Source organism: Hemiscyllium ocellatum, chromosome 9 (genome assembly GCF_020745735.1).
Source record: "Hemiscyllium ocellatum isolate sHemOce1 chromosome 9, sHemOce1.pat.X.cur, whole genome shotgun sequence".
Classification (NCBI taxonomy): domain Eukaryota; kingdom Metazoa; phylum Chordata; class Chondrichthyes; order Orectolobiformes; family Hemiscylliidae; genus Hemiscyllium; species Hemiscyllium ocellatum.
Genome location: NC_083409.1, coordinates 96,983,709 through 97,010,631, shown reverse-complemented (window position 1 = coordinate 97,010,631; position 26,923 = coordinate 96,983,709). Strand labels below are relative to the sequence as shown.

The 26,923-nt window shown below is 39.6% G+C and overlaps 1 protein-coding gene across 3 annotated transcripts in view; it reads right to left on the bottom strand.

Annotated features, from left to right (window-relative positions):
* evi5a (ecotropic viral integration site 5a) overlaps positions 1-26,923 on the bottom strand; it is a 257,993-nt gene that overhangs the window by 127,631 nt on the left and 103,439 nt on the right. For 2 of the 3 annotated variants that reach the window (XM_060830595.1, XM_060830597.1), the window contains exons 12-15: positions 22,707-22,739; positions 21,914-22,054; positions 11,473-11,607; positions 9,105-9,245 (exon numbers count right to left, since the gene is read on the bottom strand). In XM_060830595.1, the coding sequence (XP_060686578.1) occupies positions 9,105-9,245; positions 11,473-11,607; positions 21,914-22,054; positions 22,707-22,739 (450 nt within the window). The remainder of the gene's footprint in view (positions 1-9,104; positions 9,246-11,472; positions 11,608-21,913; positions 22,055-22,706; positions 22,740-26,923) is intronic. The other variant, XM_060830598.1, reaches the window with a different exon arrangement.

Below are 26,923 nucleotides of genomic sequence, written 5' to 3'. Positions count from 1 at the left end.
AACAGAGAATAATTAACTAACAACTATTTACAAGTCCTTACTCCAACCTATCTTTTACCTTCCCTTCTATAATACTAGCCCAATAAAACTCTCATTAAGATTTACAAAACAACACTTCTTATCTCAAAACCAGGCAGCTTTCGGTTCTTCTTTTTGGATCTTCTTTTCTTCTAAGGAATTTCTGCATCACAAGTTACTGATCGAAAAGGTACCTTTAAGGGCGCTATTTTTTCAGGCAGTGTGTTTACATGCTGGGCTTGGCAGTTCAACTCTCAACTGTTCAATTTTTCCCCAGTCAGATTGTCTCACTAGCTTTTAAGATTGTCAATATATTCAATTCAAACTTGATTGGAAATTGGTATTTCTCAGGGTATAATTTAAACTGATTGGCCTAATTCGAATCTGTTTTTTGTTGTTTCCAGGCAACCAGCTACTCCAGTAGCTGGAGCACATGCTACATTGTGCATTATTGAGAACACTTGGTGCCGTCACTGCTAGCTTTTAACTCTCTTAAAAGATATAGTTCACCCATACCTTCATAAACAAAATCATTAAATCACTTATGATGTTATCCAAGTTATTGCTGACAGACCAAATGTGGTCTATGAGCTCTGGCAAATTTTACATATTGTTCAGTTCCATTTGCTGACATTTGTGTTACGCTGATTTGCTTCAAACAAATTCTGTAGTCAAATGAGTTCGAAGAAGTTGTAGGCCACTTTTCTTTCATGTCTGCTCCACCATTTGATGAAGTCATGCATGATATGATTGTTCTGTATTTCCACCCAGCCCCGATCATCTTTCACAGTCTTGTTTATCCGTAAGTTACCTCTGCCCGATCACCTTTTTGAAGAAGTTCCAAAAATCACAATTCTCTCAAAGATTTCTTCTGGCCTGTGGCTTAAATGGGTGGCCCCTTAGTGCCGTCTAGTGCTACATTTTCCCCACAAGAAGAAATGTCCTTTTCATATCCACTTGTCAAGGGTTTTGTACATTTCAACCAAGTGACCTCCTATTCTTTTAAATTCAACTGGAAATAAGAGGAGCCTGTCCAAACAGTGATCATTAGACAATCTGCCTATTCCTGGAAACTGCCTAATAAATCTCTGAACTGTTTCCAATGCTTTTACTTAATTCCTTAAATTCAGAGTCAGAGATGTACAGCACGGAAACTGACCCTTCGGTCCACCTCGTCCATGCCAACCAGATATCCTAACCTAATCTAGTCTCATTTGCCAGCATTTGGCCCATATCCCTCCAAACCCTTCCCATTCATATTGGCATCCAGATGCCTTTTAAATGCTGTAATTGAACCAGCCTCCACAACTTCCTCTGGCAGCTTGTTCCATCCACACACCACGCTCTGCATGAAAAATTGTCCCTTAGGTTCTTTTTAAATCTTCCCCCTCTCACCCTAAATCTATCCCCTCCCCAGGGAAAAGACCCTGACTACTTACCCTATCCATGCCCCTCATCATTTTATAAACCTCTAGAAGGTCATCGCTCGGCCTCAGACTCTCCAGGGAAAACAGCCCCAGCCTATTCAACCTCTCCCTGTAGCTCAAATCCTCCATCCTTGGCAACATCCTTGTTAATCTTTTCTGAACTCTTTCAAGTTTCACAATATCCTTCTGATAGGAAGGAGACCAGAACTGCAAGCAATATTCCAAAAGTGGCCTAACCAGCGTCCTCTGCAGCCACAACATGACTTCCCAATTTCTGTACTCAATGCTTTGACCATGAAAGGAAAGCATTTTTCACTATCCTATCTACCTAGGACTCCATTTTCGAGGAGTTATGAACCCGCACTCCAAGGTCACTTTGTTCAGCAACACTCCGCAGGACTTTACCTTTGAGCATATAAGCACTGCTCTGGTTTGCTTTCCTGCAATGCAACATCTCACAATTAACTAAATTAAACTCCATCTGCCACTCCTCAGTCCACTGGCCTACCTGATCAAGATCCTGTTGTAATCTGAGGTAACCTTCTTTGCCCACTAAACCTCCAATTTTGGTGTCACTTGCAAACTTACTAACTATATCTCCTATGTTCATATCCATATAAGTGATGAAAAGCAGTGGAACCAGCACCGATCCTTGTGGATACCACTGGTCACAGGCCTCCGGTCTAAAAAGCAACCCTCCAAGACCACCCTCTGTCTTCTACCTTTAAGCCAGTTCTGTATCCAAATGGTTAGTTCTTGCTGCATTCCATGAGATCTAACCTTGCTATAGTGAATAATGAGACCTAGAGCTTTAGAAAATTATCTTCCTAATACCACTATCTTATTAGTGAATAGACTTTTAATGAAGATGCCAAGATCCCACAGTTTACAAGTTTACAATATGTCCAAATTATAGGAACATGGGTGTTCAAGGGGAAAAGAAATTGAACACTAGGTTCACAAGTTTCAAGGAAAAATGCTACTGCAACTTGGTGTAAAGACTATAAATTGAAATTACAACTTTCAAGCTTCTGATAATACAACAGTACCTGGAGAGAGAGAAACAAAGTTTAACACTGATGTCTGTGACATTTGTCTTGTTTTTCTCTCGACATTTATTGCCAAAGATGCTGGGTATTTCCTGCACTTAAGGTGACTATTTCTGCAACGTTCTGCGCCTATAGTATTTTGTTTTGATCTTATTAATAAAATCATTTGCCCTACAGAACATAGAGCAGATGTTGGAGTGTAAATTTTTAAATTTGCTTTAAATCCACTGACCAGATGCCCCCTGCAGGAAAGTTACAGCGATACACCCATAAATTTATTTGAGGTTAACACTAACAGCTGCTCCTGCAATAACAAGCTTTAGGTCAAATAATGAATTCAGAAGAGCAAGCAAGAAACTAATGTCATTCTCTCCATTTTAATAAAAAAAATTAATACTTAGAAGTTGAACATCTGAAGTGTGACAGACTCAAATAACAAGAATATTGTGCTAAATTTTGTTAAAATTGAACTGGTGTTGCTTATTAGAAATCCATAATGACAGACCATGGAAATGATTGAATTTTTAAAAAATCACTATGTAACCTGCACATTGTCTAAATTGTGCTGCTGTGCAAGGTTTTATCTAATGAAATACTGACTGATGCATCAATTGAGTTACACTTGTACACCTCCTAGTGGCTGATTCTAAATTGGCACCAGTTTATTTTGGTGTCACTGGCAATACCAGCATTTACTGTCCAATCCAGATTGCCCCTTCAAGGTTACGTAGCTGCATTTTTGAACTGCATAGTTCACAAGATGCGGATATACCCACAATGGCTTTTGAGGTATCCAGTATTTTTGATTCAATAACAGTGAAAAAAAGACCAATATACTTCCACAATGTGGATATGCCAGAGTTGGACTGGGGTGGTTATAGTCCCAACAGGTTTCGGAGCTCTGCTCCTTCCTCAGGTGTGATAAGATAGAGAGGTATAAGACACAGTATTTATAAGCAAAATGTTAACATTAAAACTAGCTGCCCTTGTCGAATCCTTTAAATCAGTTAGGAGGTAGACTGCTGATTAAAACGCACAATCCAGATTCCTTTCAAGTCTTTGTCCCAGACATCATCTTAAAACATAAGATTTGAAACAGGACCTCACACCTATTAGCATTGTTTAACCCGAGCTATTACCTCTTGTAGATCGATAAAACCGTTAGTTATAGAGGGGCAAAGACTTGAAAGGAATCTGGAATTTACATTTTAAGCAGCAGTCTACCTCCTAACTAATTAAAGGATTCAAGGGCAGCTAGTTTTGAAGTTGTTAACTTTTTCCTCATACATTCTATGTCTTAAAACTCCCTATCATATGTTACGTAGATGTAGGTATACGAGAGAGAGTTAAAAGCAGCAGAACCACCAGACACAGGAGCAAGTGTTCTCAATAAGGCAACAATGTAACACTTGGTCAAACAACTTGATGAGCTTGTTGCCTGGAGACAAAAACAAATTTGAATTTGGCCAGTTTAAATTATACCTCGAAAAATATCAAACTCCAATCCAGTTTGAATTGAATAGACTGACAATCTTAAAAGCCAATGACACAATCTGGGGATATAAGACCGGGTAAATTGAACAATTGAGAGGAGAACTAACAAGCCCAGCATGTAAACAGACTGCCTGAAAGTAGCTCTCTTAAAAGGTACATTTTCAATCAGTAACTTGTGATGCAGAAATTCCTAAGAAGAAATAAGACCACAGAGGATGATCCAAATAGAAGAACGAAAGCTGCCTGATTTTGAGATAAGAAATTCAGTTTTGAAAATCTAAATTGGGAGTTTTATTGGACTAGTATTATAGAAGGGAAGGTAAAAGATAGGCTAGAGGAAGAAATTGTAAATAGTGATTAGTTAATTAATCTCTGTTATACTTTAAGAAATAAAAGTTGTAAATTTTTACTTTACATAGTACTTGGCCACTAGAATTTTTACAGATTACTCCAAGGGATAATTCTTTTCTGTGTTGCTGGTTTTAAATTAAGCAGGAGGGTTTATCCAGTGTCGTAACACATAGCACACCTGAGGAAGGAGCAGAGATTCGAAAGCTTGCAATTTCAAATAAACCTGAACTAACACCGGGTGCCTTCTGCCAGAAACATTCCCTTCATCAACCCTGCCCCGAACCCCCAGGTACCTTCCCCTGCAACTGGAAAAGATGCGAAACCTGCCGGCATACCAACCCCTCACCTCCATCCGGGGCCCCAAACAGTCTTTCTCTCCTCTAATCTAGTTTACTGTATCCGGTGCTCCCAATGTAGTCTTTTCTACATCAGGAGACCAAACATAAACTGAGGGAACATTATACCCGAAACGTCGACTTCTCCACTCCTGATGATGCCTGGCTTGCTGTGTTCTTCCAGTGTCCTGCTTGTCTACCTTGGATTCCAGCTTCTGCATTTTTTTTTGGCTCTCACCAATATCGTTTGACTTTTGGCAACGTACTTCTAGTCACCAGCATCCTGACCCGGACATGCAGTGATCTTTCATTTTGTTGTATACCTCATTCCTACTTTGTCTCTTTCTCTCTTTTGCCTGCTACAGTATTGCAATGGAGCTTAATGCAAACTCAACGAACAGGACCTCATCTTTTGACTGGGCATCTTAAAACCTTTTGGACACAATAATTAGTTCAACATTGTTCAATTCTAACCTCTGCCCTAATTTTTGTTCCATTCTTGTTTGCTTTTACTCCCCTCATTTTAAATAATATTCCCTTCACTTTGATTCCAGATTACAGCTGTTCAAATTCCTGCCAGCCACATCGAGTCATAGAGATGTACAGCATGGAAACAGACCCTTAGGTCTAACCCATCCATGCCGACCAGATATCCCAACCCAATCTAGTCCCACTTGCCAGCACCCGGCCCATATCCCTCCAAACCCTTTCTATTCATACACCCATCCAAATGCCTCATCACTGAACACATCGTTTATTTTTGCTTGCCCTGTTACCCATGGCCTTTCAACATGAAATTTCTCCTATCCTACAGTCTATCAGACACTTTCTCTTTCATTGTTGTTCCCACCCTTCCACTTGCTGAGAACTTAATATATTTCCATGTTTTCTCATATGTTTCACCAGATAAGAGTCCTGAAATATTAAACCTGGTTCTCAATCCAAAGATGCTGCTAGACCTGCTAAGTATCACCAGCATCCATAAATATTTTTACATGGAGGCTTGAACATGAATTCACCTCCCAGGTGCATGCTCAATTTTTGCCCAACTCCACTTTAATTCTTTTAATGAAACTTCACCCTATGCTGAAGTAGATTTAACCAAAGTTGCAAATGATATTCTCAGCTGTTGTAATCAACTTGTAGGATTTTGCATTCTCCTCTCAACCGGACTACAGCCTTTGATACAGACAACAACTCCATCTTCAAATGCCTCAGGCAGGGATTGGTAATAAAGGCTGGCCTAGCCAGCAAAATCCAAATCCTGTAAGTGAATGAAAAATGTCTTTCATCTAACTCAGTAGGACTGCTCTTGATAGATTCCACTCTCACCTGTCAAATCATAACCAAAGCATCTCCAGAAATACTCAGGTCATTTCTAGATCGAAACATTCCAACACTCTCTTACATAGCCTTCCTGCTCCATATACCATAACCCCAAGCTCAAGTAAGACTCTGCTGGTTGCCACCCATGCTGCACCAAATTGCCTAAACATAATCCTTGAACTTGCTAACTCAGACTGGCTCCTTATTCTCTCAGTCCTCAAATCTTAAATACCATGGTTCATGGGACTCATATCTGCATTATTCAATTCTGGCCACTTGTGGAATTATTTCTTTCAGGAGAATCGACATTTCGGGCATAAGCCCTTCTTCAGGAATGAGGAAAGTGTGCCAAGCAGGCTAAGATAAAAAGTAGGGAGGAGGGGCGCTGGGAATACGATAGGTGGAAGGAGGTTAAGGTGAGGGTGATAGGCCGGAGAGGTCGGGAAGAAGATTGCAGGCTGAGTCTGAGGGTTGGGACTGAGAAATGGTGGGGGGAGGGGAAATGAGAAAGCTGAAGAAATCTGCATTCATCCCTTGTGGTTGGAGGGTTCCTAGGTGGAAGATGAGGCGCTCTTCCTCCAGGTGTTGTGTTGCCATGGTCTGGCAATGGAGGAGGCCAAGGTCCTGCATGTCCTTGGCGGAGTGGGAGGGGGAGTTAAAGTGTTCAGCCATGGGGTGGTTGGGTTGGTTGGTCCGGGTGTCCCAGAGGTGTTCTCTGAAACGTTCCGCAAGTAGGCGGCCTGTCTTCCCAATGTATAGGAAGCCATACAACTCCAATGTATTGGAATTGGTCCTCCTGGGAGCAGATGCGGCGAAGGCGAAGGAGAAGGATTTGGGAATATGGGATGGCGTTTTTACAGGGGGCAGGGTGGGAGGAGGTGTAATCTAGGTAGCTGTGGGAGTCACAATACCGAACAACCCAGATGGCCTCCTTCTTCAAAGACCGCAATTTCCCCTCACACGTGGTTGACGATGCTCTCCACCGCATCTCCTCCACTTCCCACTCCTCTGTCCTTGAACCCCCCCCTCCAATCGCCAGCAGGACGGAATCCCACTAGTCTTCGCCTACCACCTCACCAACCTCCATATACATCGTATCATCCTTCGTCATTTCCACCACCTCCAAACAGACCCCACCACCAAGAATATATTTCCCTCCCCTCCCCTATCAGCGTTCCGGAAAGACCACTCCTTCCGCGACTCTCTCGTCAGATCCACACATCCCCCACCAACCCAACCTCCACTCCCGGCACCTTCCCCTGCAACCACAAGAAATGCAAAACTTGCGCCCACACCTCCCCCCTTACTTCCCTCCAAGGCCCCAAGGGATCCTTCCATATCCGTCACAAATTCACCTGTACCTCCACACACATCATTTACTGTATCCGCTGCACCCAATGTGGCCTCCTATACATTGGAGAGACAGGCCGCCTACCTGCGGAACATTGCAGAGAACACCTTTCATGTACCTTTTCTGGTGAATAACTTCTCCCCAATTAGTGCATTAAAACCGTTCATGATTTTGAGCACCTCCATCAGATCGCCCCATTACTTGCTCTGCTTGAATGAGAGCAATTACACTTTCTCTGGTAACACAATGTAACTTCAGCCTTTCATCCTTGGGACCATTCCAGCCTACTCATGTTAAACTAGAGATAATTCCTAAAGAGAGGTGTCCAGAACTAGATACAACACTCTGGGTTAGGGCCTAATCACTCCTTCCAGGTTAAACATCAATTTACTTGTACTTCTTTCAAATTAGCATATTGTATTTGCTGCTCACCACAAGGTCATCACACTGAGTCTGCAAAACGACTATTCACCATGCCTCTACTTCTATCCCTTGTTCAGTTTTTGCATGAATACAGCCACTGCCACATTAGTTAACAAATTGCAGCTCATGGGATTAATCATTAACAAGCTGTATTAAATGCTTCCAGAAAGTCAATGTATGCAACATCAGTCATGCTACCCTGCGATCCTCTCTGTTACTTCAAAGAACTACATCGGGTTAGTCAAACACTATTTGCTATTAACAATTCCTTGCTTACTTTCAATTAGTCACCCATACTTTATCAAATGTCAGTTAATTTTGACTTGGATTAATTTCTCTAGCAGTTTCTTAACAGACACATTAGGCTAACTGTTTATCTGTATGTTTATTAAAGATTTCAAGGTTCACCTTTTATCTTGCCCATTAATTTATTCTCAAAACGCCACAGCAGCCAGTGAAATTTGAATTAAATAAAATCTGGAAATAAAAGCTATTGTAATGACAACCATGCAACCACTGTCCATTATTGTAAAAACCTAAATGGTTCACAAATGTCCTTCAGGGAAGGAAATATGCCATCATTACCTGATCTGGTTTACATGGGATTCCAGGTCCATGGCAATGTGGTTAACCCTTAAACTGGTCAGAGGAGCTACATACCAAGAATAAATAATACAAAATAGTACTAATTTACTTCTGCTTTGAGCTTTTTGTTCTTTTCTTTGTTCTTCCCCCGCTTTTCAGTCAGTTTTTTTTTACTAAATTATGAATCTGACTTCATTGAAAGCTCTGCCTTTTGGTGTAATTTTAACACAATATCTTTATTCACTTTGGGAGCATGAGCTTTATATGACCTTCCATGGGGAAAATTTACATGCAATTGTATGAGATGGTAGCTGTTGAGTGAATGTTGCAAAATTAGTTGAAACAAAATTTCCTTTGCCAAAATGATGGTAAAATTGAGTGATTCAAACAGTACACTGTAAGAAGTGTGAAAACTATGCAATGAGAGCACACTTAGGGAAAGTCTTGGGGGCGGGGGGGAATAAGCTTTCCTTGTCTCTACTGAGAAGTTGATGTTAACATCATGATATCTCTGACATGACAATGCATAACTTGCAGCATTAGATTGACCTGTACTCTGGAGATAAAGTAACGTGCAAGAATAAACTACCACAGATCTAAATAATTGCTGTGCAATATTACACTTCAAGTTGTAGCAGAGTTCAGATGGCCATGTTAGAAAGCAAGTCAAGAGTATGAAGAATTACTTAAGAAAACTTCAATAAACACTTCTCTGAATTTTTGCAAAATTACAAAGTCATCTTACCTGCCAGTGATCCTCCAAATCTTTAACTTGTTGCCGAAGTTCTTTCAGGCCCATCAATGCTTCTGCTTCTCTTAGTTTAACCCCTATAAGCTCCTCTTGCAACCTGGCCACGTTACTCTCATCAGGCAAGGAACTGTTTCTCTGTTAATAGAATCAGTTGAAAGAAACAATTTTCAGTGTGATGCTGGAATTTGGAATTGTACTGTTCCAGAAGCCCATAGATGCAGAATTCAGGAGACACGAGATACATAGTTAGTCAGGTGGTATAAATATCCAGCACCAACGTGACAATATGCAAATAGCAGTAAACGCAATGGCTCAATGAGACACCTGAGTACAGGCACAAACAGGGGCTTATCACATAATCAACACTGTTCATAATATTCTTTGCAGTGCTGTGGCAGTTTGTTACTGAAAGCTCCCAGAGATATGATAATAGCTTAATAAGTTGATGGTTAAGTCTTCAACTTGCACAGCAAAGGACAAAATCACTGCAATCACTTGTTAACAGAACTATAGTATGATGCTGGTGATGGACAAATTAGTGCCCATCTGAAGAACTACAACAGTTGATGTATTCACTGAGGTCTACAAGAGCTTGGAATGTACTCTGAACATCATAAAGACGAAAGACCTCTATGAACATGAACATACACACACACCCCCACACCAACAACAACATTTCAAATATCAAACCTTCTATTAAGTTCTATGATTTCTCACTTTGCATATCTTGAAAATTATCAATTCAGCCTCTGACCTATTCTTGGAGAGTCCAGTTTAATCTCTAGTCAATGGTAACCTCCATGGTGTTGATTGTGGGAGATTCATTGATTGTAACACCATTGAATGTCAAGAGGTCTTGGCCCCCTTGCTGCAGAAAGTCATTACCTGGAAGTTGTGTGTGAACTGGACTAGACATACAGGTACTGCGACCACAGGAGCAGGTAGGAGGCCAGGAATCTTGGAGTTTACCATGGCTCCTGACTCCCCAAAGCATGACCTTCATTTCCAAGGCACAAGTCAATGAGATGGAATATTGCCCACTTGCTTGGATGGGGGGAGCTCCTACAACACTCAAGGAGCCGGACACCACCCAAATCAGAGCAGCCTCCTGGATTGCTACTACAACTACAAACATGCAAACGTTTCATCACCAACATAGCAGCATTAAGTGTGTTCCATCTACAAAAGGCTACCTGTACACAACGCACTACAGAAATTCACTAAGGTTCCACAGGCAGCACATTCAAAACACATGCTCACTTCTATCTAGAAGGACAATGGCTACTGTTACTTGGGAACATGATCACCGGCAAGTTCCCCTGTAAGCCACTTAGCATTAGCATTATGGATCCACCTGCAGCAAACTGACTATAGTTTTTCAAGGTGGCACCTCACCATCACCTTCGCAAGGGCAACTATGGATGAGTGATAAATGTTGGCCCAGTCAGCGACCCTCCAAAGTCATAAATGAAAATAAAAAGCATAATATTGTGGATTTCATCTTCCTTATTTCCTCAGCATTCTACTTTTAGTAGAGCTGTGGCTCAGTGATATGACCGTCACCTTTTCTCAGCTTTGAGTCATAGATCCTAATCAAGTCCCAGTCTCAGAAAATAAATCTAGAGATTGGAGCATAAAAATCTCACTGACGGTCCAAGGAAATATAGCATTGTTAGAGGTGACATCTTCAAATGAAACCCTACATTGCCTACTCCTCAAAGTACAAAATAAAAATCCCTATTTCAAATGATGACAGCTGAGTTACCTCTGACCTCCTAGTCAATATGTATTCCTCAACTAATATTCTTTTGTTTTTTGAAAATCTGGTCATTATCAAACGGTAATCTTGGCCTATTCCATGATGACATGTAAGCCATGATTCCTAAACAGGAACAACTATAAATCTCTATCATGGTGAACACCAGGGTTAAACAAGGCTGTCATTATGCTGGTCTGCCCCAGGACTTAATTCCTCTTTCGTGCCAGCTCCTCATAGCCCTCAAATTCATAATCTTTCAAAAATCCATAAACTCCTCTTTAAATAGTTTGTGGATCTTGCTGTGACAACTTATGGCAGAGAATTACTCATCAACTGCAAGCTTGTTTTGGATAATAAATGCCCTAACAAAATGTTGGTCTGCACTGTTGGGTTTTACTGGAAAGCATTATTCCTTAATTCATGCATGTGTTCCAATAGAAGTCTTAGTATCCAAACTTAGTCCTTAACATTCAAGTTTTAATACTATGCAATCTGAAAAAAATGGAAAAACAAGTTTCAGCAAATGATTTGTGGGGCTATAAATAAATGTCTACTGCACTTTTTTTTTACATAAATCAAATGAATTGAATCTAATTCTGGTACCTTTTCAATATCCAAGATTTTGTCCTGCATCTCTTTAAGGGCACATTGAGATTCTGCTTCTCTTAATCTTGCCTGTACTAGCTCTGTCTCCAATTGTAGAACAAAATCTTCACTGTAACGCGGGTTGCATTTATGCTATAAAAGAACACAGCATTATAAAAATACTTCAGTGATGGTATCTGAAAATCAATATACACAAAGCGTTTACCACTTTTACAAGATTGCAACAATAGTGGAAACAGGAGTTAAGCAGGCTAATAACACCAATGAAAACTTTAAAGTCTAGTCTTATATGACAGTAATGGCAACAATTAAAATGTGTTAATAAACAATTACAAACTACAGCTAAGTAAAAATGGATCAAATAGGATAAGAAAATTGCTTTAAGCAGTCTATTTAAAATGAATTTTTAAAAATGAAGGATTTTGGTCTCCTCAGACAAAATACATATTTCACTGATGTAGATCTGATATACCTCAATAAAATGCTGATCTGTATTTCAAATACTTCAGCTGTTTATGTGTCATCATTGTACTATAAATCAAACCTTTTAGCATCACATAGAAATAGGCAGATCCACTAAACAAGATGTGTTTATTTTTGAAATGTTAAACGCAATGTACTGTACTCAAATTTCAAAACTTTATTGTCCATGCATTCTCAGTTCAGTTTTAGGCGCACACCTGATATTCAGACACAGCAGTTATTTCCACCACAATTGCATGTACGTACATCTAAGTCATCAAAAAACAAACAGAATTGGACAAAATGGGTTGACATTTAAAACACAAGATATTTTTCACCAGTGATCAGTGGTTAACTCAGCAAATCTAAACATGAGGGGCTGGCTTAATTTTTCTTCACAGTTACAATAATCGAATCATAGTTTGAGTGTCAAAGAAAATGTTTAAACTACATTGCACAATTCATAAACACCCATGTTTCAAGTGTGAACTAAGACTGTTTCAACAGGCCATTTAGGAACAATACTGCAGGCAAGGCATTCCAATCTGCTGGTTCACTAGCATATAATCCTTTTGCATAATCACTAGCTAACATCTTCAAGCTTTCACCAACTACTTCCTTTCTACCACAGGACCAGGCTAGAACGAAGTTTTCCATTCTCTGCAACTATCACTAAACTATTAGAGGCCCAGTGGAGGCCTTTACAAGATGCTCTAAATCACAGAGCCCATAGAAACTGAAAAATACTGAAACAATTTTTAAAAAATAGGAATATCAACAGCCCAATCTAATAAAATAATGACAAGAAAAAATCCAATAAAAATCCATGCGGCAAGTTCCTATTATTTACTCTAAAAATTACATCTTTCAAATATAAACAGGACCCAAGAGAACACCACTACAGCCCTTGGGCCTGCTCTGCCAGTGATGGCTGACCTGTGGCCTAACTTCCGATACCCATCCCTGCCTGATTTTCTGTAATGCCTTTGGCAAAGAAGAATCTTGTAATCTCAAGATTCAAAACCAAATTTATCAGCATCAATTGTCAGTTGAAGAGGCTTCAAAACTTTTCCTTTGCAGATATAAATGGATTGCAATTTCACTCTTGAAAAGGTTTGCCTCTAATTTTGATGATTCATCCTTGTTCCCCACCATGTGGAAACAGTTTCTCTTCATCTCAGATTCCCCTCATAGATTATAAGTTTCTATTAAAGCATCCTTAACAGTCTAAAAATTCTGAAGAATATAACATTAGTTTGAAAGCACTCTCCTTACAATTTCACACTGGAGTACAGGTATAATTTTCACTGATCAATTAATCCTTCCTAGAACTACAGACATGGTCTAGCTAGAGCTTGGTAAAAATCAAACATAATTTCTACCTTCTTGTCATGCATGCTAGGCCTGCAAATATAAAGAACCAGCATTCCTTTAGCTTTTTGATTATCTTTTGTGGCTAAGACAAACAGCTTAATGACCTGGATATGAATCCCTCTGTTTCTGTGGATCGCACTGCTTCCAATTGGGAACAGATATTCTCACGAAATGCACGACAGAAATGTAGAGGTTATTTGGGGAGTACTTGCTGAGAACACGGTTTTGTGAGGGGCAGGTCATGCCTACAAGCCTTGTTAAATTCTTTGAGGATATGACAAAACACACTGAAGAAGGTAGAGCAGTGGATGTGGTGCACATGATTTTAGCAAGGTATTTGATAAGGTTCCCCATGGTAGGCTCATTCAGAAAGTAAGGAGGCATGGGATACAGGGAAACCTGTCTGTCTGGGTACAGAATTGGCTGATACAGATACAGAATACAGAAGACAGAGGGTGGTAGTTGATGGAAAGTATTCAGCCTGGAGCTCAGTGACCAGTGGTGTGCTGCAACGATCCATTCAGGGTCCTCTGCTCTTTGAGATTTTTATAAATGACTTGGATAAAGAAGTGGAAGGGTGGGTTAGTATGTTTGCCTATGACAGAAAGGGTGGAGGAGTAGTAGATAGGGCACATTCACAAGTTGTAGAGCTGGGCTGAGAAGTGGCAGTTGGAGTTCAACCTGGAAAAGTCTGAAGTGATTCATTTTGGAATGTCAATTTTAAATGCAGATACAGGGTTAAAAGCAGAATTCTTGGCAGTGTAGAGGAACAGAAGGATCTTGGGGTCCACGTCTATAGATCCCTCAAAGTTGCCACCCAAGTTGATAGGGCTGTTAAGAAGGCATATGGTGTGTTGGCTTTCATTAACAGGGGGATTGAGTTTAAGAGCCACAAGGTCATGCTGCAGCTCTATAAAGCCTTGATTAGACCACACTTGGAATATTGTGTTCAGTTCTGGTTGCCTCATTATAGGAAGGATGTGGAAGTTTTAGGGTGGGGTGAAAATGAGATTTTCTAGGATGTTGCCTAAATTGGAGGCATGTCTTATGAACAAAGTTTGAGGGAGCTAGGGCTTTTCTCACTGGAACGAAAAAGGATGAGAAATTACTTGATAGCAGTGTACAAGATGAGGAGAGGAATTGATAGAGTGATAGCCAGAGACTTTTTCCCAGGATGGAAGTGACTAGCACAAGGGTGCACAATTTTAAGGTGATTGACGGAAGATTTAGGGTAGATGTCAATGGTAGGTTCTTTGCTTAGAGAATGGTGGGTGCATGAAATGCACCGTCAGCAGTAGTAGTAGAGTCAGATACATTACGGACATTTAAGCAACTCTTGGGTAGGCACATGGATGATAGTAAAATGTAGGGTGCGTCAGTTAGTTTGATCTTAGAGTAGGATAAAAGGTCGGCGCAACATCAAGGATAGAAGGGCCTATAGTGCGCTGTACTGTTCTAGGTTTTCGTCATTTAGATAGTACCCCGTTTTAACCCAGATGACCTCTTATTTGACTACATTGAAATCTATTTGTCATTCTTTTGTCCATTCACTTACTCAAATGCTTTTTTTTTCACTTAAAGTCTCTATCCGCACTGCTTTCAATGTGACTCAATATATTTTTTTAAACCAGAGGCAAATTTGGACCAGTGAATTTCCATTCCATCAGGTAGGCCATAAACAAATATGCTAAGTGGATCCTGACACTCAACCAATCTCCTAATCTAACTAATATTTTCATTTTTATGTCATAAGCTTTAAATGCAGCTTACGAAGGAATTGATCATACACTGCTGAAGGAGACTCCAAGTTGAAACATTTTGTCTTGCTTTAGTTCTGCTAAGTGCTAGATGAAAAGGTTCAACTTCTGGTCTCCTTTTAGCAATGTTTAAGTTCTCTAATGCCAAACATTTATACATGAAACGCCTTCTTGAAAGTCCTGTTGATGAATATCCTTAGGTATTTTCCTGTCTATCACTTCAGCCATTTTTTCAAAATCTCAGCCAAATTTATGAGGTATGACCTATCCTTTAGAAATGCATGCTGATATTCTCTGATCAGCTGAGCATTTTAAAGGTGTATTTACTTATGAAATACAATAATCGATAAGCATTGCTTTGCAAATACAGATCCTTTATACAATAAACATAAGGAGGCAAAGTCGCCGTAGTCCTAATAGATCATAGGGCTGCTTTCTCATTAGACAGAGACGACTGGTGTTGGTTGAACCAGAGGGTCCCCTTGCTGCAGGTGAAGGGACAGGTTGAAAAGGACAGTCCTTCATGGCAACTTCAGCCAGTATAGGAATTTAACTCACTCTGTTGGCATCACTCTGCATTACCATCCGGTTGTTCAGCCTACTGAGCTTACTGACCTATTGAGCTATATAACGTGAGCAAGTGTGACGTTATTCACTTTGATTTTAATTAAGATTGTAAAGCAGATTCCTGTTCAAAAACTGTGTGACTTGTAAATGTTGATTCGCAGAGAGACTTGGGTATCTTCATACAAGGAAGAAATTAGCACACAAGTATAACAAACAATTAGGAAAACTACAGGAATAGAATGCAAGAGTAAAGAAGTCTTCATTCAAATGCATGGGGCTGTGGTGACACCGCACCTGGAATACTGCACAGAATGTTGGCCACCATATCCAAGAAACAATATAGTTGGCATAGTCAGGTGGCCAGCAGGAGATACAGCGTAAGTGATTAGATGGATATTTAGATGGAAAGGTTGTCCTATGACAAGAAATTGACTGAACCAGATTTATTGAAAAGTCAATGTTTCAGTTTGTGGATGAAACAAAAACAAATGGGAAGGCATGTGGTGAGGATAAAAAACTCAAACAGATGGAATATATCATGGAAAATGTGAGGTTGTGTTCTTGGCAGGGAGAATAGAGGAGTTGAACATTATTTAAATGGAGAAGGACCGCACAAAGCTACAGCACTATGGTACTTCGGTACAAATCACAAGAAGTTAGCATACAAGTTCACCAGATAATAGAGACAGCAAATGAAACATTGGCTTTTACGTCAAAGGGAGCGGAGTATGAAAACACGGAGATGCTGCTAAAACTATACAAGACACTAGTCAGACTACAGCTGGAATACTGTGAACAGTTTCGAATTCCTTATCTATGAAAGATATGCAGGCACTGGAGGCAGTCCAGAAAAGGTTCACTAGGCTGATATTAATATGGAGAAAGTGAGGACTGCAGATGCTGGAGACCAGAGTTGAAAGTGTGGTGCTGGAAAAACACAGCAGGCCAGGCAGCATCCGAGGAGCAGGAGAATCGACGTTTCGGGCATAAGCCCTTCTTCAGGAAGGGCTTATGCCCGAAATGTCGATTCTCCCGCTCCTCGGATTCTTCCTGGCCTGCTGTGTTTTTCCAGCACCACACTTTTCAACTCTGATATTAATATGGAGGAGAGGTTGAGTAGGTTGAGTGTGTACACAGTGGAATTTAGAAGAATGAGAGGCAACTTTATTGAAACATACAAAGATGCTTAGTTTCTCCAGCAATTTCTGTTTTGGACTTGAGGGGGGATATGCAGAGGCTGTTTCCCTTGTTAGACACTCTGGGACCAGAAGGCACAATAAGAAATTGCCCTTTTAAGACATACATAAGGAGGAATTTCTTCCCTTCGAGAATAATGAATGTATGGAATTCATTACTACAGAGGGCTATAGAGGCTGGGTCATTATAACATTCAAGGTTGAGATAGACAGATTTTTAATCAGTAAGGGAACCAAGGGTTACGGGAAAAAAATAGCAATGTAGAGTTCAGGATTATCAGCTCGATTGAATGGCAGAGTAGCCATGAGCTGAATGGCCTAATTGTGGCCTTATTCTCCCTGGAGTTTCAAAGGAAGATGATCGCAATCAAGCATTCAAGGGTCTTAAGACCCATGAAAGAGTAAATATTGTTTCACAGTCTCAGGGTGAGAAATTAACCACTTAGACTGAGCTACGGAGAAATTTCTTCACTCAAAAAGCTGTAAATCACTGGTTGTGAATTACTGAGGGTTGTAGATGCTCCATCACAGTATATTCAGAGATGAGACAATTAGATTTTTGATACTCTCAGAGAACCCAGGGATTATGGGAGAGGGCAGTAAAACAGAGTTGAGGCAGATTAGCCACGATTGTACTTAATGGTGCAGTAAGCTCAGGGGGCTATTTGTTCTACTCCTGCTCCTATTCCTTTTGTTCTTGTGCAGTCTACATTCAAGACAGACTGGACATCTCCCCAATCTTACTCCACTTCTCTAACCAGTTTACTGATGGAAAAAAGTTGTTTTTCCATAAGACAGTGAATAACTTATGTATTTTATGCTTTCAGTACTTTTCCAGGCTTTTAACTCCACAATTTGAAAATATAGTTAACACAAATAATATATCAAATATACCAAATAATGTCAGACAAAACTGCTTTAGAGCCCATCGCTTTTGAAATACTGTTTAGATACAAGTCTGAAGTTGAATCACTGCCTGATTCTTTTTGGCATATTGCAAGTCTGTCAGATTTTTCAAAAATATTTAATACACAATAGAATTTAATCAACAGATCCAGCTGCAGTCAAACCACAGAGAACAAAGCCAGGCGGGCCACATATCTCTTAACCCAGTTATTAAATTGCAACCTTTTATTCACTTTCTGCTATCTAGATATTTAGTCTCAGTCAATTAAGAACAATGCAAACAATTCACAGAAATACGTTGAAGTTTTAACACAGAAACAAGCAATTACCAGGCCTAAACTTTATAAAGGGACGAGCATAATGCTTTTCAGCAAAATATGGTCATATAATTCACAACAAATGGCAAGTAAGCATACATAAAAGAAACAAAAAGCTGAGTATAACTAGCAAATCATAAGTTGGAAATCCCTGATTACAAAGCTACATATGATTACAAAATATGATTACAGTGATCTTAAATTGGCTGTTTGTACAAAGTAGAATACAGGTGACAGACTCAAGTTATACCACCAGATGCACCTTGTATTGGACTGCAAACGACAATTGAATACAAGTGTCTGAGATCCACTTCCCAGAGATCCAATTCTTCATGCAAGAAATTTATGTTACTGTAAAGAGGATCCACTTTAATACATGTGAAGTCAAATTGGCCAACTTCACTCCATGTTATGCTGCAATATGACATGGCAAGACAATATGTGAGAACAAGGGTATGACTGGACTCCACACAGAAAAACACAGGTTTGAATGACTTGTTTGGTGTCTCAAAATTCTATGATATAGTCCTCAAGTTATTCAGCCAATATCACAATGTTATGTTCAAAGTAATTCTAGTGCAATATATTGACTGTAATTGATTAATTTAATATTTGTTGTGAAATAACTCAAGAAACACAGTAGCCCATTCATTAGAAATGTATTCATAGGTGTCAAGTGAGGATATATTTAAGCTTTTCTGTGATGTTTCAGCACTTAGCATGAAGAGACACAAAATTACCAAATCAATGTGGTAATGGGAATAACTCACACTGCTTGAATCACCTTCAAAAGATGATGTGTAGGATGCAAAGTGAAAATAATATTGGAAGGAGGCTGCTGGAACTGAAATATCTATAGAGTCAGTCATGATGGATTGGCGAGCTTTGGAGGTGTGTTGTCGATAGGCTTCCACTGTACTCTCACAGGCAACAATTTTTAATGATAGAGTTGGGCTGTTGTGCAAACAGTCATCTAGCCTTCTGTGACTTCGAATCTCACTTCAAACACACTTCAGATGAAAATATTGCCAACTGTTATCAGAGCATTGGTGTTTCTTTCATTTGTCACATACAATGGTCATCACTTCTATTTCAACCACATACCCCAACCAGTAAATTAATTCCCTTACTGTACATTCCATTTCCTTTTCCATCTATTTTTTGTGAATCAGACTCAACCCTGATGATCTTATCATGGTCAGCTTCTCATCCTTCACCCTTTATAAAGTTAACACTTCAAAATTCTGACTCCATGTCTAAGTTACAATCATTCTTATCAAGGTCTCAAATTTAAAATTCTTATCCCAATACTGAAAAGATAATTTTGCTAAAACTTTTCATCTTGCACTCAAGACAAATGCAGGAATACCAAATTTCAAATCATCAAACAATTTTCACTACAGGGGAAAGATTGCTTAATGTTGGCAAATGAATAATCACTGGCCAATATGTACCGGAGAAAGTAATGGAGGACTATCAGCTCCCTGAGCTTCCTGGTAGTTCATAAGGCTTGAACACATTTCTTTTTTGTGCAGAGAACAAGTCTTGCATATCACTTCTAGAAAGTGCAAATGAACAATGTTACAAGCATTATTGATGGCTTTGTGATTGGGAAATCATGTATCACAAACTTGATTGAGCTTTTTGAAGCAGCATCCAAGAGGAGGGATGAGGGCAGAGCAGTAACTCGATCTACATGGACTTCAGTAAGGCTCTTGCCAAGATCCCTCATGGGAGACTGGTTAGTAAGGTTAGATCTCATGGAATACAGGGAGAACTAGCCATTTGGATACAGAACTGGCTTGAAGGTAGAAGACAGAGGGTGGTGATAGAGGGTTGCTTTTCTGACTGGAGGCCTGTGACCAGGGGTGTGCCACAGGATTGGTGCTGGATCCATTATTTTTCATCATTTATATAAATGATTTGGATGTGAACACAGGAGGTATATAGTTAGTAATTGCAGATGACACCAAAATTGGAGGTGTAGTGGAAAGCAAAGAAGGTTACCTCAGAGTACAGCATGATCTTGATCAGATGGGCCAATGGGCTGAGGAGTGGCAGAAGAAGTTTAATTTAGATAAATGTGAGGAGCTGCATTTTGGAAAGGCAAATCAAGCAGGACTTATACACTTAATGGTAAGGTCCTAGGGAGTGTTGCTGAACAAAGTGACCTTGGAGTGCAGGTTCATAGTTCCTGAAATCCCAGGTAGATAAGATAACGAAAGTGACATTTGGTATACTCTCCTTTATTGGACAAAGCTTTGAGTATAGGAGTTGTGAGATCATGCTGCAGCTGTGCAAGTGATTGGTTCGGCCACTTTTAATGTGTGCAATTCTGGTCTCCATCCTTTTGGAAGGATGTTGTGAAACTTGAAAGGGCTCAGAAAAAATTTACAAGATGGTTGCCAGGGTTGGAGGATCTGAGCTACAGGGAGACACTGAATAGGCTAGGGCTGCTTTCCCCGGAGCAACGGAGGCTCAGGGGTGACCTTCCAGATGTTTAGAAAATCAGGAGGGGCATGGATAGGAAAAACAGACAAGGTCTTTGCCATGGGATGGGGGAGTCCAGAACTAGAGGGCATCGGTTTAGCGTGAGAGGGGAAAAATTTAAAAGGCACCTAATGGGCAACTTTTTCATGCAGAAGGTGGTGCATGTATGGAATGAACTGTCAGAGGAAGTGATGGAGGCTGGTACAATTACAACATTTAAAAGGCACCTGGATGGTTTTATGAATAGGAAGGGTTTAGAGAGATATGGGCCAAGTGCTGGCAAACGGGGAAAAGTTAGGTCAGATATCTGGTTGGCATGAAGTGGACTGAAGAGTCTGTTTCTGTGCTGTATGACTCTATGACTAGTGACCTTAAACTGGAGGCTTGGGTAGCTATTAGCAAACTCAGGGTTTCAATAAGTACTGCCTAATTGTGAAATCATATCTAACAGCTAGCAATTCTATTTGAGTTTATGCACATGTGGGCTACTTATGTATTTTGAGCAAATGAAGGAACATGCTCATTTACTTGTAAGACGTGACGTACATTCATATGCAGAGACTCAATCAATATTTGGCATTCTTGCATTCGCTCTGGTGAGTGCAAGTCTGAAAATTGTGTCTTTTTTTTAAAGCAATATTCAAATTTCCTACTTCCAAGTAATGAATCACCTCATGCCTACCACTTCAATACTGCCAAGACTTGTTCATGAAATTTATGCAAGAAACTATCAGGATTAACCAAGACAAGGAAGCAACAGAAGTTACGTACCAGTTGTGTTTTACTCCCAAGGTTACTTGACTTAACACTGGTATTGACTTATTTAATTCCTTCACTAAAACCCTTGTTTTCAAATACATAATGTACACTCTTATACTCTAATAAAATTGAATAAATTTGAAGCCAAGGTAAAATTTATACATTACAAACAAATCCTGGCCAGCAAAGCAACTCCTATATTCAAACAGCTTCAATTATGACTGCTACAAGCTTCAGGTACCAACATTCTCTCTATTGTCTTCAGGTGTCTACTTAGGAATTTCCCGATAATAGTTATAGTTGCCAAAAAAAACTGAGAACTCAAAAACGTTTAAGTACAACTTTTAAACATTTATTATGTTCCAGTTCTACAGCAGACTGCTGGAATATAAATTATGCTTTTTGCTAAAGTACAAAAAAGTTAGAAAAGTTGGAAGAAAGAGACGATGACAAGTATAGAATTGGTGACAAACATCTAAGAAAAGCAAAATGTGTAATGTAAAGCATTATGTTCCATTATTAAATTAAAGAGTTGAAAATCAGTCAAAATGGCATGAACAAACAAAACGAATGAAGTGCAGGAAATACATTATGCTGCTAGCCTCCTTACCCGTTGCTCTTGGAGGTCCCTGATGGCATCCTGAGCTTTCTCCAGCTTAGCACTAGCCTCATCACTCTGCAGTTTAAAGGTGGCCAGCTCCCGTTTAATGAGGTAGTTTTCCTCTGCCTCTTGTGCCCTTGTCACTTGTCCCTTAGGACATAATTGTGCAGGGAATAAAGATCGGTGCGGGGCAGTAGTGAAAAATTTTCCAATTTACATCGGTAGATTAGTAATGCATCCCAAAGGACAAACATTAGATTTTATTATTTGAAGAATTTTGCCCAGAAGTTTATTGTTTAGCAATGTAAAGCACTTACCAAATTGTCTACATGCAATTCTGCTAAATATACATGTAGTAAGAATTAATGGCCTTGATTGAATTAGAAAACTTAGAGTTAGTGAGGAGTTGCACATGCATTAAAATTACAAACACTCCTTCATCAATAAATATTTAACTTTTAAAATGTGCATCTGGAATGGTCATCTGTTAAAAAATAAGTTAACTTACTGAATACGATTATTAATTGTGTTATTATTTCGATATACGATAGTCTTAATTTCGATGGGGCATTTATTCCATTAAAGTGACACTTCTTTATTATTCACTATTAATGGCCTCAAGTATTACTGAAATTCAATAATGACCATTTTTTTAGAAAAGTAACCGTTTTCCAGAAACACACAAGTCATCACTTTAAATTTTGTGCAATACAGGAAGAAGTTGTAAACAGAAGTAAAGTCTTTTTCGAGGGATGCAGTATTTATCCATATTACAAGACATGGACAGGATGAGGAACTGTACCTGGATCAATCTATCTGCCAAAGAAGCACTTTCCTACAAGGGAAAAAATCCAGACAGATAAAAGAGAAAGTATAAGAAAACAATGAATATAAAAGAAGCAGTGATAAAATAAACTGTAAAATAGAAGAGAAACTGACTCAAACTTCTGGAAGGCTTTCAGCCCTGGTTGAATTGGTTTTCTTTGAAATGATCAAATAATATTTGATTTGACACAAACAACACAATTTTGTTTCTTTTTGATACTTAAACTAATATATTACATACACTGAAAGAAGATGGTGTGAACAAAAGCTCACATGGATGTTCCATAGAAACTTTGGAAAGTAGTTGCTGATCAGCTGCATCCATCACGTTATGCACCATTAAATTAATACTTAATGAGAAGCAATGCTATTGTTAGAACGCATAATGCCAACTTTGGACTTCAAAGATTTAGCAGAAACAGGTGTCAAAAGTTACATTATCTTCCAAACAGAACTTACACTTTGAACTACTGCACATTAGTACTCACAATTTTAGTGCTCCATTTTCCAATGCAGCTTATAAAACTAACCAAAGCAAAGAAGCATTCAGCAGGTCATACCCATCATGCAACTTAGAAAGTGTAAACTTTCTCGTTTCATAACAACCTCCTCTGAAATTCTACTGTAAAGTGCAAACTAGTCAGAATGTCTACATTAAGTTCTGTTACTTAACTTTCTGCACTGTAAATATACTGTACATTTATTAGCAATTGTCTTCAGCAAATCATCTTAATACTATAAACCAATTATCATAGCTTAACAGCACAGCTCACAGAATTGATCTTCAAAGCAACGTACAAGCTAACACTTTTAGTGCAATTATTTGGATAAGCTGAGAGAATTAAAGAAAACATTTGCATAAAATTTATGAATGCATTAGCTGGTGAAGCCAGACAAATCAGGTTTGCAGAATATGACTTGTATCTCATTTCATGGAACTTAGAATATATAAAACTATCTGAACCCAAGAAAAGAAAACAATAATGAAGACAATAAGTTAATTAGAGGCATTAACTTTTACCCATGAAGTACAATTGATGAACCCTTAACTAGCTTAACAGCTGAAGTAAAACAAATGTTACTGGCAGATATTGAAAGCAAACTCAATTACTTCATGCTGGTGAGTTCCTACTCATCTACTTAATAGTCTCATTTGTTTCAGCAGGATTTCCTTCTCAGAATCAGTGGTCACTGAGTTACCAAAAAAATTCAAGCTCAATTGGAAATTTTAGTTAATATAAGAACTTCTAATCATTTACTATTTAAATTTATTGAAACACTGAAAAGTGATGCAACTACAAGTGTGTTAAACCCATAAGCATAAATGACTGAGGATATCGTTGTCAGTTAAAATATTAATTTTGACAAACAATTCTGATACAACAGCCCAGTATATGAAGTGATAGTAAAATACTGCGGTTGCTGGTAGTCTTAAATAATTTTGTAATTATTAACTATTACTTATTAATTTTCATTCCTTTTTATTTCAGTCAGTAAATCAATAAACTTAAATATGCATATAATGAAACCTCTTAAGTAATCTTGCTTATGGAATACATAAATAATCTATTGTTAAAGAAATAAAATATTTAAAGTTTTAGCGAGTAAGTGCACAGAATAGATCTGCTTGATTAGGACTGAAAGCTTAGCTAAACAATAACTAATCATAGATACACCAAATAGGAAATTAGGCAATCGCTTGTGTCATGTTGGAACTAACCTTAATTTTAAACTTCATAATTTAAAATAGCTGTTATTTACATTTACAGCAGATAATTTTTAAATTCATTTGTGGGATGTGGGTGTCACTGGATGGCCAGCATTTATTGCCTGTCCCTTCAAAGGTGGTGGTGATCTGCCTTCTTAAACCACTGCAGTGCACCTGCTCTGGGTTGACCAGTAATACAATTCAGGAGGGAGTTCCAGGATTTTGACCCAGCAAGTGAAGGAATGGTTATACATTTCCAAATCACGATCGAGAGAGTGGCTTGGAGGAGAATTTGAAGGTTATGGAATTCCCACGTATCTGCTGCCCTTATCCTTCTCAGTAGAAGTGGTCGTAGGTGTGGAAGGTGCTGTTGCCAATTCTTTGGTGAATTTTTACAATGCATCTTGTAGATTGTACACACTTCTGCAACTCAGTGGTGGTAGTGGAGGGAGTGGATGTTATGCAGGCTGCTTTAATCTTGGATGGTGTCAAACTTCTTGAGTGTTGTTTGAGCTGCTTCCATCCAGGCAAGTTGGGAGTATTCCATCACACTCCTGAGTTGTGCCTTGTAGATGATGGGAAAGCTTTGGGGAGTTATGTGGTGAGTTACTTGCCACAGTATTCTGGGCCTCTGACCTGCTCTCGGAGCAACTATGTTTATGTGGAGAGTCTAGTTGAATTTCTGGTCAATGGTCACACCAAAAATGTTGATAGATGGGGACTCAGTGATGAGAACATCACTGAATGTCAATGGGTGATGGTTTGATTGTCTCTTAATGTGATGGCGATAGCCTGGCATTTGTGTGGCACAAATGTTACTTGCCATGTCAGCCCAAACCTGGATATTTTCCAGACCTTGTTGTGTTTGAACATGGACTGCTTCAGAGTCTGAGCACAAATGGTGCTGAACTTTGTGCAATCATCAGCAGACATCTCCATTCTGACCTTATGATGGAGGGAAGGTCATTGATGAAGCAGCTGAAGATGGTTGGGCTGAGGACACTATCCTGAGGAACACCTGCAGGGATGTCTTGGAGCTCAGATGACTGACCTCCAAGGGCCAGAAAATTCCTAGGCGCAACGTATGACTCCAACTAGTGGAGAGTTTGCCCCCGATACATATTTATTCCAGTTTTGCTAGGACTCTTTGATGCCACACACAGTCAAATGGTGCCTTAATGTCAAAGGCTGTCACTCTCATCTCTGGAATTCTGCTATTTTGCCCATGTTTGAATCAAGGCTGTAACAAGGTCAAGTACTGAATGGCCCTGGTAGAACTCAAACTGGGCATCACTGAGCAGGTTATTGCTGAGCAGATAGCACTGTTGATTACACTTTCCATCACTTGACTGATGATCAAGAGCAGATTGATGGATGGTAATTGGCTGGGTTGGATTTGTCCTGCTCTTTATGTACAGTACATACCTGGGAAATTGTCCACACTGGTCAGGTAGATGCCTGCGCTATAACTTTATGTAGCGCAAGTCTTCAGTACTATTGCTGGAATGTTGTCCCAGTCTTTGCACTATCCATTTCTTGATATCACCTGGAGTGAATCGAATTGGCTGAAGACGGTATCCATCATAATGGGGACCACTGGAGGAAGCCAAGATGAATCATCCAGTCGGCACTTCTCGCTGAAGACTGCAACAAATCTCAGCCTTATCTTATGCACTAATATGCTAGACTCTTCCATCATTGAGGATGGAGATATTTGTGGAGCCTTCTCCTCCAGTAAGTTATTTACTTGTCCACCGACAGTCACAACTGGCTGTGGCAAGACTGCAGAGTCATTGAGTCATACACTGATCGAGTGCTCAGAAATGATCCATTGGCTGTGGGATTGCTATGATGTTTGGCATGAATGTAGTTCTGTTTGGTAGCTTCACCAGGTTGATACCTCACTTTTGGGTATGCAGGTGCTACTTCTGACATGCCCTCCTACATTATCCATTGAACCAGGGTTGAACACCTGTCTTGATGGTAATGGTCAAGTTGGGGGGGGGGGGGGGGTATGCCAGGCGATATATAGCCATAGAGCTGTACAGTATGGAAACAGACCCTTCAGTCCAACTTGTCCAATGCTGACCAGATATCCTGAATAAATGTTTAGATGTTTAGATTACTTACAGTGTGGAAACAGGCCCTTCGGCCCAACAAGTCCACACCGACCCGCCGAAGCGCAACCCACCCATACCCCTACATTTACCCCTTACCTAACACTACGGGCAATTTAGCATGGCCAATTCACCTGACCCGCACATCTTTGGACTGTGGGAGGAAACCGGAGCACCCGGAGGAAACCCACGCAGACACGGGGAGAATGTGCAAACTCCACACAGTCTGTCGCCTGAGTCGGGAATTGAACCCGGGTCTCAGGCGCTGTGAGGCAGCAGTGCTAACCACTGTGCCACCGTGCCGCCCCATTGGTCTAGTCCCATTGGTTATGGATTATGCTGGAGTACAATTTTGCTGCTTTTAATCGT